At 46.0% G+C, this 13,087-nt stretch overlaps 1 protein-coding gene across 1 annotated transcript in view; it reads left to right on the top strand.

The window, feature by feature from the left end:
• The window catches only part of LOC124033229 (lipoxygenase homology domain-containing protein 1-like), a 46,402-nt gene that overhangs the window by 28,980 nt on the left and 4,335 nt on the right, over positions 1 to 13,087 (top strand). Inside the window, 15 exon segments of the mRNA XM_046345199.1 lie at positions 3,185 to 3,333; positions 3,504 to 3,608; positions 3,801 to 3,929; positions 4,053 to 4,091; positions 4,094 to 4,216; positions 4,506 to 4,687; positions 6,657 to 6,773; positions 7,041 to 7,203; positions 7,304 to 7,458; positions 9,700 to 9,912; positions 10,068 to 10,185; positions 10,278 to 10,486; positions 10,703 to 10,888; positions 11,074 to 11,201; positions 12,373 to 12,490. Coding sequence (XP_046201155.1) covers positions 3,185 to 3,333; positions 3,504 to 3,608; positions 3,801 to 3,929; positions 4,053 to 4,091; positions 4,094 to 4,216; positions 4,506 to 4,687; positions 6,657 to 6,773; positions 7,041 to 7,203; positions 7,304 to 7,458; positions 9,700 to 9,912; positions 10,068 to 10,185; positions 10,278 to 10,486; positions 10,703 to 10,888; positions 11,074 to 11,201; positions 12,373 to 12,490 — 2,134 coding nt within the window.

Genomic DNA, 13,087 nt, shown 5'->3' on the forward strand with positions numbered 1-13,087 from the left:
GGTAGGAGCGACCTGTCAGGTAGGACGCAATCCAAGCGTGGGCCGCGCCGGAGATGCCCAACTCAGAGAGGGTGGAGAGGAGGATCTGGTGGTTCACAGTATCGAAGGCAGCCGATAGGTCTAGAAGGATGAGAGCAGAGGAGAGAGAGTTAGCTTTAGCAGTGCGGAGCGCCTCCGTGATACAGAGAAGAGCAGTCTCAGTTGAATGACTAGTCTTGAAACCTGACTGATTTGGATCAAGAAGGTCATTCAGAGAGAGATAGCGGGAGAGCTGGCCAAGGACGGCACGTTCAAGAGTTTTGGAGAAAAGAAAGAAGGGATACTGGTCTGTAGTTGTTGACATCGGAGGGATCGAGTGTAGTTTTTTTCAGAAGGGGTGCAACTCTCGCTCTCTTGAAGACGGAAGGGACGTAGCCAGCGGTCAGGGATGAGTTGATGAGCGAGGTGAGGTAAGGGAGAAGGTCTCCGGAAATGGTCTGGAGAAGAGAGGAGGGGATAGGGTCAAGCGGGCAGGTTGTTGGGCGGCCGGCCGTCACAAGACGCGAGATTTCATCTGGAGAGAGAGGGGAGAAAGAGCACAGGGTAGGGCAGTGTGAGCAGAACCAGCGGTGTCGTTTGACTTAGCAAACGAGGATCGGATGTCGTCGACCTTCTTTTCAAAATGGTTGACGAAGTCATCTGCAGAGAGGGAGGAGGGGGGAGGGGGAGGAGGATTCAGGAGGGAGGAGAAGGTGGCAAAGAGCTTCCTAGGGTTAGAGGCGGATGCTTGGAATTTAGAGTGGTAGAAAGTGGCTTTAGCAGCAGAGACAGAGGAGGAAAATGTAGAGAGAAGGGAGTGAAAGGATGCCAGGTCCGCAGGGAGGCGAGTTTTCCTCCATTTCCACTCGGCTGCCCGGAGCCCTGTTCTGTGAGCTCGCAATGAGTCGTCGAGCCACGGAGCGGGAGGGGAGGACCGAGCCGGCCTGGAGGATAGGGGACATAGAGAGTCAAAGGATGCAGAAAGGGAGGATAGGAGGGTTGAGGAGGCAGAATCAGGAGATAGGTTGGAGAAGGTTTGAGCAGAGGGAAGAGATGATAGGATGGAAGAGGAGAGAGTAGCGGGGGAGAGAGAGCGAAGGTTGGGACGGCGCGATACCATCCGAGTAGGGGCAGTGTGGGAGGTGTTGGATGAGAGCGAGAGGGAAAAGGATACAAGGTAGTGGTCGGAGACTTGGAGGGGAGTTGCAATGAGGTTAGTGGAAGAACAGCATCTAGTAAAGATGAGGTCGAGCGTATTGCCTGCCTTGTGAGTAGGGGGGCAGGGTGAGAGGGTGAGGTCAAAAGAGGAGAGGAGTGGAAAGAAGGAGGCAGAGAGGAATGAGTCAAAGGTAGACGTGGGGAGGTTAAAGTCGCCCAGAACTGTGAGAGGTGAGCCGTCCTCAGGAAAGGAGCTTATCAAGGCATCAAGCTCATTGATGAACTCTCCGAGGGAACCTGGAGGGCGATAAATGATAAGGATGTTAAGCTTGAAAGGGCTGGTAACTGTGACTGCATGGAATTCAAAGGAGACGATAGACAGATGGGTAAGGGGAGAAAGAGAGAATGACCACTTGGGAGAGATGAGGATCCCGGTGCCACCTCCAATACCTTCTGTCTCAATTGGATGAGGGCTTGGCAGCCTCTACACTGAAGGGTATTTGGCCGCTATACCTGCCTGCCATGTGGGATGGATGGACAGGCTTATTGGGGTGCCATCCCTTGACCTCCAGGTTTATGAAGGGGGTTCGCTCCCTCAAACACCTCTCTATGAAGGTGGCTTTCTTGGTAGCGATTACTTCCATGAAGAAGGTGGGAGGAGTATATCTCTCCACCCAACCCTTCATTCTTTCCAAAGGTTCTGTCAGACAGGCATGTGAACATCCCTTTTATCCTGTCTGCTTACGACCCCCCGGCAGTGGCGGGGGAGTCTGGGCCTTCCTCCGGCATGTTGTGCCCTGTGCGGGCACTGGCTGCCTATGCGGAACAGACACGGTCAGTGAGAACAACAGGCCAGCTCTTTGTCTACTATGGTGAGCGAGCCCTGTGGGCTGGGCTATCAAAGCAGAGGCTCTCTCACTGGATCGTGGACACAATTACGTCAGCACACTGCATGGCTGGCAGGCCAGTGCTGGGATCTGTTGTGGCACATTCAACACGAGGTGTGGCTGCGTCCTGGGCTCTACTGAGAGGAGTGCCCCGCACTGACTTCTGTGCTGTGGCCAGCTGGGCTTCCTCTTGCACCTTTGCTAGGTACTTTCGGGTAAATGTGGCACCTCCCTCAGCGGTTGGTTCGGTGGTCCTGGGCGTCGCCTCCCCTTCCGGGGACTGTGCCGGGATCCCCTTTCCACATTGACGGCCCCTGCGTCTCGGTCCCGCGATGGGTGGCCAGGTCCCTCTACCACCGATTAAGTCTGGTACAGATATAACAATATATCGGTGTCATCCAATATAGTGAAACATAACAAAGGTTACGTATGTGTCTGGGTGCTGGGGCAGGAGCCCTGCTCGGTTCACCCTGTGAAGCGGTTGCGGGTTCCTTGCCACGAGAAGAACACAAAGGTTTTGTACTCGGGCAAATCATAAGCTAGCTAGCGTACGCCTTGTGGTTAATAGCCTAGCTCGTTAGCACAATGTTCACCAAAGAAAAGTGTTGTGCAACATAGTCCTTTGGCGAACAAAGAGCCTGTCTTGACCGTCCAGCTGGGAAGCATGGTCGGTCGTTCTAGTCAAGGCTAAGAGTAAACGTAGGTTGAACTTAACCAGAGAGAAAGCTGAAAATTATACTGTCTGAGCAGATAGGAAGAGCTAGTGGTGGTTAGCTAGCCGGGTTAGCTAAGCCTTGCGGCGTGCTTTAAACAAGTCTCAGTAGCTAGCCATGTGATGCTAGCTACAACCGAGCAGATTCAAACAGTTAAACAGCAAGACAGGGATCAAGTCGTGCTGAGGAGAGCTTAGAAGAGAGTGAGAATGACCAGGAAGAGAGTGAGAATGACCAGAGGGCGGGCGCGTGGCCACTTATAATCAGAGAGGGGCTCCCCTCATTGGCCAATCGACCTCTGTCTGTGAGAGATGTTGTGTGATTGGATTCTTCCCATAAGAGACACCTCACTCTATTATCATAGAACTGGAGTTACGCAAGTAATGTTAAGTATCTGTCTTGACACAGGTACTACTTCCCATGTAACCGTTGGCTGGCGGTGGATGAGGATGATGGACAGATCGCCAGGGAGCTGGTGCCCGTGGATGAGGCCTTCATGAAGAGGGACGATGATGAGGAGGGGACAGGTGCAGCTACCCTGGGGCTTGAGCAGAAAGGTAAGAGCCTGGGCCAGTGTGGGTGTTTTTGCTGTTGACAACTCCTCAGTGGTTAACTTAAAGTTGTTTTGATGATTCATATTATTAGTGTCTATAATAACTTTAATAACAGTATTATGAACAGTCAATAACAGATCGCTCTCTTGTTATGTTTGCTTGTTTTCTTACAGCTATGTCTACAACTCTAGCCCTGAAAATAAAGACAGGAGAGAAGAAAAATGCTGGAACGGATGCCAATGTTTTTGCTATCATTTATGGAGAAAAAGATGATACAGGTGTAATGAAATACAGTACAAGCTCCATTATAGTGGCATTATAATGTGGGCCAGTGTAATTATTATTATTTTTAATCTTCATTTTTTTTGTGGGGGGGGGGTTATAGCTTATTTAAATTCATATTTCAAAATGTAAACATGTTTGTGAACTACTAATATTCCTATCCCTAAACGCATGACTGTCTATTCCAGGGATAATCAACCTGAAGGCGTGTAAGACCCATAAGAACAAGTTTGAGCAGGGCATGGTGGATGAATTCACTGTGGAGGCTGTGGACCTGGGAGAGCTGGAAAAGCTACGCATCGGCCATGACAACTCAGGTGAGATCACGGGCTCATCCTTCCACTCATATCCACCAATTAACAAAGTTGAAAAGAATACAAACATCCCCATTCTATGAAACCCCTGACCTCATGACCACTGTGTCTGTGTCTGGTGCCAAGGTGGCTCTCCTGGTTGGTTTCTGGACTGGGTGGAGATCGATGCCCCTCTCAGGGCCAGAGACTCCGTTTCCCATGTGGCCGTTGGCTAGATAATGGAGAGGATGATGGGGCCATAGTGAGAGACCTGTACCCCAACGAGCTTCAGACTGAACTCTACATGCCATGTAAGTCATGCTCTTTAACATTTAAACAGGTATGGAGTATGATACTATGTTTTTACAACACTTTCCAAGGATCCTTACAATGTACTTTGCTGTCAAGAACTGTTTGCTTGGGTGTGCAGCCTGTTGTTCCAGTGCCAAGCACTAACTAACCTACAATATTCAACTAATCTACTGTTCACCAGGAGGAGATGAATAAGCCCTATGCTCTGTAGCTGTGACACTTTAGGACTGGGGTCGGTGACTACTGATCTGTCATAGTGACATCAAACCATCTCATTTCGCTTTTCAGTTGTCCCCTATGAGATCAAGATGTACACAAGTGATGTGTTTGGTGCTGGGACAGATGCAGACGTGTTTATAGTTCTTTACGGCTGGAAGGGCCTCTGCACCCAGCAGAAACACCTGTGTGTCAACAAGCGAGAGAGAAGGCTGTTCTTCGAGAGAGGAGCTGAGGATATGTTTATCGTGGAGGTGTGTATGACTGTTCCTGTCTTAAACCATACAAATGATATACTTTTACATTTGAGAAGATAAGTGTTTACATACAGTATATGCCAAGACTACAGAATGAAATGTAAAAGTGGATGGCATTTAATCTAATGTGCTGTATGATATCCAGTACCAGTCAAAAGTTTGGATACACCTACTCATTCAAGGGTTTTTCTTTATTTTGACTATTTTCTACATTGTAGAATAATAGTGAAGACATCAGAACTATGAAATAACACATATGGAATCATGTAGTAACCAAAAAAGTGTTAAACGAATGAAAATATATTTTAGATTTTAGATTCTTCAAAGTAGCCACCCTTTTCTGTGATGACAGCTTTGCGCGTGCTTGGCATTCTCTCAACCAGCTTCACCTGGAATGCTTTTTCAACAGTCTTGAAGGAGCTGAGCACTTGTTGGCTGCTTTTCCTTCACTCTGCAGTCAAATCAAATCAAATTAATAATAATAATAATATATGCCATTTAGCAGACGCTTTTATCCAAAGCGACTTACAGTCATGTGTGCATACATTCTACGTATGGGTGGTCCCGGGAATCGAACCCACTACCCTGGCGTTACAAGCGCCATGCTCTACCAACTGAGCTACAGATATAGCCCTTTGTACATTAGCTGATATCTCAAAGTGCTGTACAGAAACCCAGCCTAAAACCCCAAACAGCACGCAATGCAGGTGTAGAAGTCCAACTCATTCCAAACCATCTCAATTGGGTTGAGGTCGGGTGATTGTGAAGGCCAGGTCATCTGATGCAGCACTCCATCACTCTCCTTCTTGGTCAAATAGCCCTTACACAGCCTGGAGGTGTGTTGGGTCATTGTCCTGTTGAAAAACAAATGATAGTCCCATTGATCGCAAACCAGATGTGATGGCGTATTACTGCAGAATGCTGCGGTAGCCATGCTGGTTAAGTGTGCCTTCAATTCTAAATAAATCACAGACAGTGTCATCAGCAAAGCACCCCTACATCATCACACATCCTCCTCCATGCTTCACGGTGGGAACCACACATGTGGAGATCATCCGTTCACCTACTCTGCCTCTCACAAAGACACTACGGTTGGAACCAAAAATCTCACATTTGGACTCATCAGCCCAAAGGACATATTTCCACCAGGTCTAACATCCATTGCTCATGTTTCTTGGCCCAAGAAAGTATCTTATTGTTATTGGTGTCCTTTAGTAGTGGTATCTTTGCCTCAGTTCAACTATGAAGGCCAGATTCACTTAGTTTTCTCTGAACAGTTGATGTTGAGATGTCTGTTACTTGAACTGTGTGAATTATTTATTTGGAAAGCAATTTCTGAGGCTGGTAACTCTAATGAACTTATCCTCTGCAGCAGAGGTAACTCTGGCTCTTCCAGTGGCGGTCCTCATGAGAGCCAGTTAGCGCTTGGTGTTTTTTTGCGGCTGGACTTGAAGAAACTTCAAGAAAAGTTCTTGAAATTTTCCACATTGACTGGCCTTAAAGTCTTAAAGTAATGATGGACTGTTGTTTCTCTTTACTTATTTGAGCTGTTCTTGCCATAATATGGACTTGGTCTTTTACCAAATAGGGTAATCTTCTGTATACCACCCCTACCTTGTCAAAACAACATTGATTGGCTCAAACGCATTAAGAAGGAAATAAATTCCACATTAACTTTTAATACGGCACACCTGTTAATTGAAATTGCATTCCAGGTGACTACCTCATGAAGCTGGTTGAGAGAATGCCAATTGTGTGCAAAGTTGTCGTCAAGGCAAAAGGTGGCTACTTTGATATGAAATATCTTATGATTTGTTTAACACTATTTTGGTTACTACATTATTCCATATGTGTTATTTCATAGTTTTGATGTCTTCACTATTATTCTACAATGTTGAAAATAAAGAAAAACCCTTGAATGAGTAGGTGTGTCCAAACTTTTGACTGGTACTGTATGTTCCTGAAGTTGGAGGATGTGGGTGATGTCATTGAGAAGATCCGTATTGGACACGACAACAGCGGCACCAACCCTGGCTGGCACCTTGACAGAGTGGAGATCAGACGCCTACTCAGGAAGGGAAAGGTACTGAAGAACTGCGTCTCATTCCTTATCCCCTGTCCTCATTCACTCATGAATGGGCTATGTCTTATTTTAAAAACGTTGTCCCCTTCACCCTGTTCACTCTCTCTGCTTCTCATCTCTGAGATGACAGAAGAGTGAGGTTTGAGCAATAGCATCACCTACAGTAATCTTTACCCCATTGTGTTAATCTATTCAGTCGAATCAGATAATCAAAGTATAATTCATTAAACTAAATCAAAAACCCTTCCAACATGGCTGCTCCCTCAGGGTTCGGAGACGACCATCTTACCGTGTGAGCGCTGGTTGGCCAAGTCAGAGGACGATGGGGAGACGGTGAGAGAGCTCGTTCCCTCTGATATTATCACAGAGAAACTGCTGAAGGAAGGAAAACTGAAACACACAGAGATGGAGGTGGAGGATGCCCTTGAAAGTAGGTCCCTAGCTTCCTATACATGGTCATATGGGAGATATCCTCCCTCCTGTTCTGTTACATTGAATTGCCATTAATGACGGACTTTAATGTTCTCCAGCTCACACCTATAAGGTGTCTGTGAGAACGGGTGACATGTACGGAGGAGGGACCGACGCCAAAGTGTTTCTCACCATCTACGGAGACCTGGGAGACACGGGGGAACGCAGACTCAGCAAGTCTGAGAGCAACAGCAACAAGTTTGAAAGAGGGGCGGTATGTGTTATTATTTGGTAACACTTTACCACTTTAAGTTGCAAAGACACCATATATACTGAACAAAAATATGAACGCAAATATGTAAAGTGTTAGACCCATCTTTCATTAGAAATAAAAGATCCCAGAAGTTTTCCAAATGCACAAAAGGCTTATCTCAAATGTTGTGCACAAATTTGTTTACATCCCTGTTAGTGAGCCAAGATAATCTGTTCCTAGGCCGTCATTGAAAATAAGAATTTGTTCTTAACTGACTTGCCTAGTTAAATAAAGTTCAAATAAATAAATATCAAGGAGCTGATTAAACAGCATGATCATTACACAGGTGCACCTTGTGCTGGGGACAATAAAAGGCCACTCACGAATGTGCAGTTTTGTCACACAACACGATGCCACAGATGTGTCAAGTTTTGGGGGAGTGTGCAATTGGCGTGGTGACTGCAGGAACGTCCACCAGAGCTGTTGCCAGATAATTGAATGTTCATTTCTCTACCATAAGCCGGCTCCAATGTCATTTTAGAGAATTTGGCAGTACGTCCAACTGGCCTCAAAAACCGCAGACCACGTGTAACCACGTCAGTCAGCCCAGGACCTCCACATCCGGCTTCTTCACCTGCATTATCGTCTGAGACCAGTCACCCGGACAGCTGATGAAACTGGGGGTTTGCACAACCAAAGAATTTCTGCAAAAACTGTCAGAAACCGTCTCAGGGAAGCTCATCTATGAGCTTGTTGGCCTCACCAGAGGCTTAACCTGACTGCAGTTCAACATCATAACCGATTTCAGTGGATAAATGGTCACCTTTGATGGCCACTGGTACGCTAGAGAAGTATGCTCTTCACGGATGAATCCCGGTTTCAACTGTACGAGGTAGATGTCAAACAGCATGTACAGAATTCCTGGAAGCTGAAAATGTCCCAGTTCTTCCATGGCCTGCATACTCACCAGACATTTCGCACGTTGAGCATGTTTGGGATGCTCTGGATCTACGTGTACGACAGTGTGTTCCAGTTCCCAACAATATCCAGCAACTTCGCTCAGCCATTCAAGAGGAGGGGGGCAACATTCCGAAGCCCACTATCAACAGCCCTATCAACTCTATGCGAAGGAGATGCATAAAGCAAATGATGGTCTCACCAGATACTGACTGGTTTCCTGATCCACGCCTCTACCTTTTTTTTGAAGATATCTGCATATCTTTATTTCCAGTCATTTGAAATCCATAGATTAGGGCATAATTCATGTATTTAAATTGATTGATTTCATTATGTCGACTGTAACTCAGTAATATCTTAGAAATTGTTGCATGGTCCGTTTATATTTTTGTTCGGTGTAGTTTACCATGTAGTTCCATGGGATAATAACACTGTCTATGAATCAAATCAAATGTATTTATATAGCCCTTCGTACATCAGCTGATATCTGAAAGTGCTGTACAGAAACCCAGCCTAAAACCTCAAACAGCAAGCAATGCAGGTGTAGAAGCACAGTGGCTAGGAAAAACTCCCTAGAAAGGCCAAAACCTAGAAAGAAACCTAGAGAGGAATCAGGCTATGTGGGGTGGCCAGTCCTCTTCTGGCTGTGCCGGGTGGAGATTATAACAGAACATGGCCAAGATGTTCAAATGTTCATAAATTACCAGCATGGTCCAATAATAATAAGGCAGAACAGTTGAAACTGGAGCAGCAGCACGGCCAGGTGGACTGGGGACAGCAAGGAGTCATCATGTCAGGTAGTCCTGAGGCATGGTCCTAGGGCTCAGGTCCTCCAAGAGAGAGAAAGAAAGAGAGAAAGAGAGAATTAGAGAGAGCACACTTAAATTCACACAGGACACCGAATAGGACAGGAGAAGTACTCCAGATATAACAAACTGACCCTAGCCCCCCGACACAAACTACTGCAGCATAAATACTGGAGGCTGAGACAGGAGGGGTCAGGAGACACTGTGGACCCATCTGAGGACACCGCCGGACAGGGCCAAACAGGAAGGCTATAACCCCACCCACTTTGCCAAAGCACAGCCCCCACACCACTAGAGGGATATCTTCAACCACCAACTTACCATCCTGAGACAAGGCTGAGTATAGCCCACAAAGATCTCCGCCACGGCAGAACCCAAGGTTTTAATGGATGACTGGTCCCTGATTCCCTCAAGCCTCTCTGAGTCCATCGTAGTCACTAAGAGCAGACCGGTTAATTTGACTTCACTGCATGGCGTCCTTTCTTCTTCTCTCTCCCAGGTGGATAAGTTCTCCATCGAGGCGGTGGATCTTGGCCAGGTGTTTAAGATCCGTATTCGCCACGACAACTCCGAATTTATGGGGACAGACTGGTACCTGGACCAGGTAGAGGTGATGGACATGGAAACAGAGGAGGTATATATGTTCCTGTGTGAGCGTTGGCTTTCCAAGAAGAAGGAGGACAAACGTATCGAGAGAACCTTCTACGTCAAGGTAACAGTAATAGGGTTTATATTACAGATTCTTTCACAGGCGGAATGTAAAGCCCCCCCAAAGCAATATCCAGAGCTTCTGGCATTGTTCTAGTCTCATCAGAACTGTTGGCATCATTGTGTTGTTCTTTAGTGGATTGTTTTGGCACTTCCCAGGATTATGAGGGTGAGAGGAACGTTGATCCAAACAAGAAGAGCACCCAGGCCAAGACAGGGCTGGACAGGAATGCAAACAAGAAGAAGAAGAAAAAGGCGGTCTTAGAGGAAGGTCCAGGTAAGCGAGCACATTGTTTGCAACGTTGCTTCATTAAACTCTGGGAGCATGTAAACACTGTGTGGGTGTTCTCTTTCCTTCCTGCTGGCCAGTCATCCCCTACCACTTCACTGTGTCTACTGCTATGGACCCTGACGCCAGCACCACAGCCAGGGTTTATGTCATCGTTATGGGACCCAATGACATTGAGACGGAGCGTCTGTGGCTGGACCTGCCTGAGGGGAAGAAGAGCTTCGCCGCAGGGACCATGGAGAACTTCCAGTGTTACGGAACTGACGTGGGAGAGATCAAGAGGGTGGAGGTAAGGATGAGGACGCTACTCACTAGGCTTGTCATGCTAGAATGGAAGCTGTTCATTACCCATGTAGGGTTAGGATTAAGCTAAGAATAAGGCTGATACTTGGATATTTGATTTTAATAGGTTACCAGCTTTTGTGGTTGCCTCTACCTCTCTCTCTTCCTCGCTTCCTATATTTATCTCTTTCTCTCCCTCTTGCTCTTTCTCTCCCCCCTCCAGCTGGGTCATAATGGGGCAACCCCAGAGAGCTGCTGGTTGGTGGACGAGTTGTCGGTTGCTGTGCCGACCAAAGGCATCAAGTACATCTTCCAGTGTAAGTGCTGGTTAGCCAAGGACAGAGGAGACGGTCTCACCGGCAGACTGTTCAACGTACTAGATGCCAACAGCATCAATATCGTCCGGAAGGTAAGTTTGTTGGGACAATAACACACTGAATACCACTATGTGACAGAGAGGTGTTTTCAATGTGATTGGATGTTTATATACATACCTGTGCTTGGGATGCTCCTTCGTAGCGAGGGCTTCCTTGAAAAAGATTCTGCTATCTCAATGGGGCTTAAATACAGGACACATGTATGTTTCCCCTCCAGATCATCTATGTGGCCACGGTCATCACAGGCGACATCCAGGATGCAGGGACGGACACCAACATCTTCCTGTCTGTGTTTGGAGCCAATGGGTGCACAGAGGAGATGCTGCTGCCCAAGAATGAGGACAGGTGACATCACACTGTCATTCAATAGAGTGACTCTAGTGTTGACTGGGTTGACTTGTATTGGGCTGTACCAACATTAGGGGATGTCCATGTGATGATATTATGGGGTACCCTACCCTAGCCTGTTAAACTCTGAACAGTTGCTTTGGGCCATGTACTGGGCCGGCAAGTTTTTTCACCGGCTCACATAAAGGCCATAAATAATACGCTATGGTCATATTCATGGAGTATGCAATGTAGGTCAAGTCACCAAAAGTGCAAACATTTAGTATGCATGGAAAGGGTACACCCTGGTAGTCATTGGAAAGCAATGCATATGCTTCTCCATCCACATTTCCTTGTATGCATCCTCCACATGCGCCACTGATCTAGCTCATCGTTTACAATAGGAAACGTGAATGGGAAAATACGTTTTAAGGTTCCTCACCTGTCTTACTTCAACAACACAAGCTTGAAAGCCTTAATTGCTAAGGTCATTTTAAGATGTCAGGCTTGAAAATCCGTTCAGCCATTTTAGCAGAGTGACTCACTACCCAAACTAGACGCAACTGGTTTCAGGTGGCCAAGAGACGTCATGTGATCTCCTACTGCGATCTAGTGGACGGATTTGGAATCAGACAGGGGTGTATTTACAGCAAAGATGGATAGAGACTTCAGCTCTCTCATATGTATATCATTCCTATAAGACAATAAATGAAGGCATGGCACGTTGCACAAGCCCTGCACTTTTAAAATGGCTGTGTTCCTATGGAATGTTTCGAGGCCAAAAGAACTGAAAAATGTATATTCTTTACATAAACAAAATACTTCTGGAACAGTAATTGGTGACATGTTTTATTTCAAACCTAGACTTTCAAATCTCTTATTCTCCAACATGGGGACAATTGGGGGGCACTGTACAAAAAAACTGTACATTTCAGTAATTATTTTTTTGCTTTGTTTCTGACACTTTTATATGAATCCCACAGTCCTTACCTTTCTAACAGTATGTGTTTGTAGGACTTATAGTTTTGAAACTGAAATGTACATTGTGAGGGTAGTATACTAGAAAATAGTAAGTATATTAGAAAATGCCACCAGAGGGGTTCAGAGTTTAAGAGGCTATTTTTTCTTGGCCACGATTATTCGAACAATTGGAGCCCTTGTACTTATCTAGCCATGTCTTCCTCCACAGGTTTGAGAGAGGTCAAGAAGACACGTTTAACCTGGAGATAGATGACATCGCTCCTCTGAAGAAGATCAGGGTTCGCATCGACGGCTCTGGGAGTCGCCCTGACTGGTTCCTCGACAGGGTTGGCACTCAAACTTACCGTGCTCATAGGGGCCGATTCAGACTTAGGAAATGTACGTCTTTCCTATACGTGCCTTTCCTGCTCACTTCTCAGTATTAACACCTTATTCAGTCTTGTATCGCACTCTGCAGCTGTGGCTACCTTGCACGCTCTGAATAAATTACATTCAACTGCTGAAAACGCTCCCACTTGCTGGTCAACAGAATTTCTCGTGGAGTTTTCATCTAATAGGGTTTTCAGTACATTTATCGTAAGCCATCCCTTTAAATACGGTGTACCTTTTAGTTTGAATTTTGTCAACAGACTAGAATATATTGAGAGAACGGGTTCAGAATATTAGGGATCAATGAAAGAAAGCCATCTAAATATATGCTTATTCATCTCCGTTTCAGCACCAATTGATAGATTTAAAAAAATACTCTGATCTTGTTGATCATTTAGGTTTAGGAAAGTATTTATGAATCATAAAAAAAACTGGTTTGTAAAGCCTTTAACCACAAAAGAAAGAAAACGGTGGCTTGTGGCACATTCAGTTCTTCAACCCATGATAATGTTGGAAGTTTAGTGTACATAGAATTATAATCGGGGAAATAGTGT

Source organism: Oncorhynchus gorbuscha, linkage group LG04, assembly GCF_021184085.1.
Source record: "Oncorhynchus gorbuscha isolate QuinsamMale2020 ecotype Even-year linkage group LG04, OgorEven_v1.0, whole genome shotgun sequence".
In the NCBI taxonomy this organism is placed as follows: domain Eukaryota; kingdom Metazoa; phylum Chordata; class Actinopteri; order Salmoniformes; family Salmonidae; genus Oncorhynchus; species Oncorhynchus gorbuscha.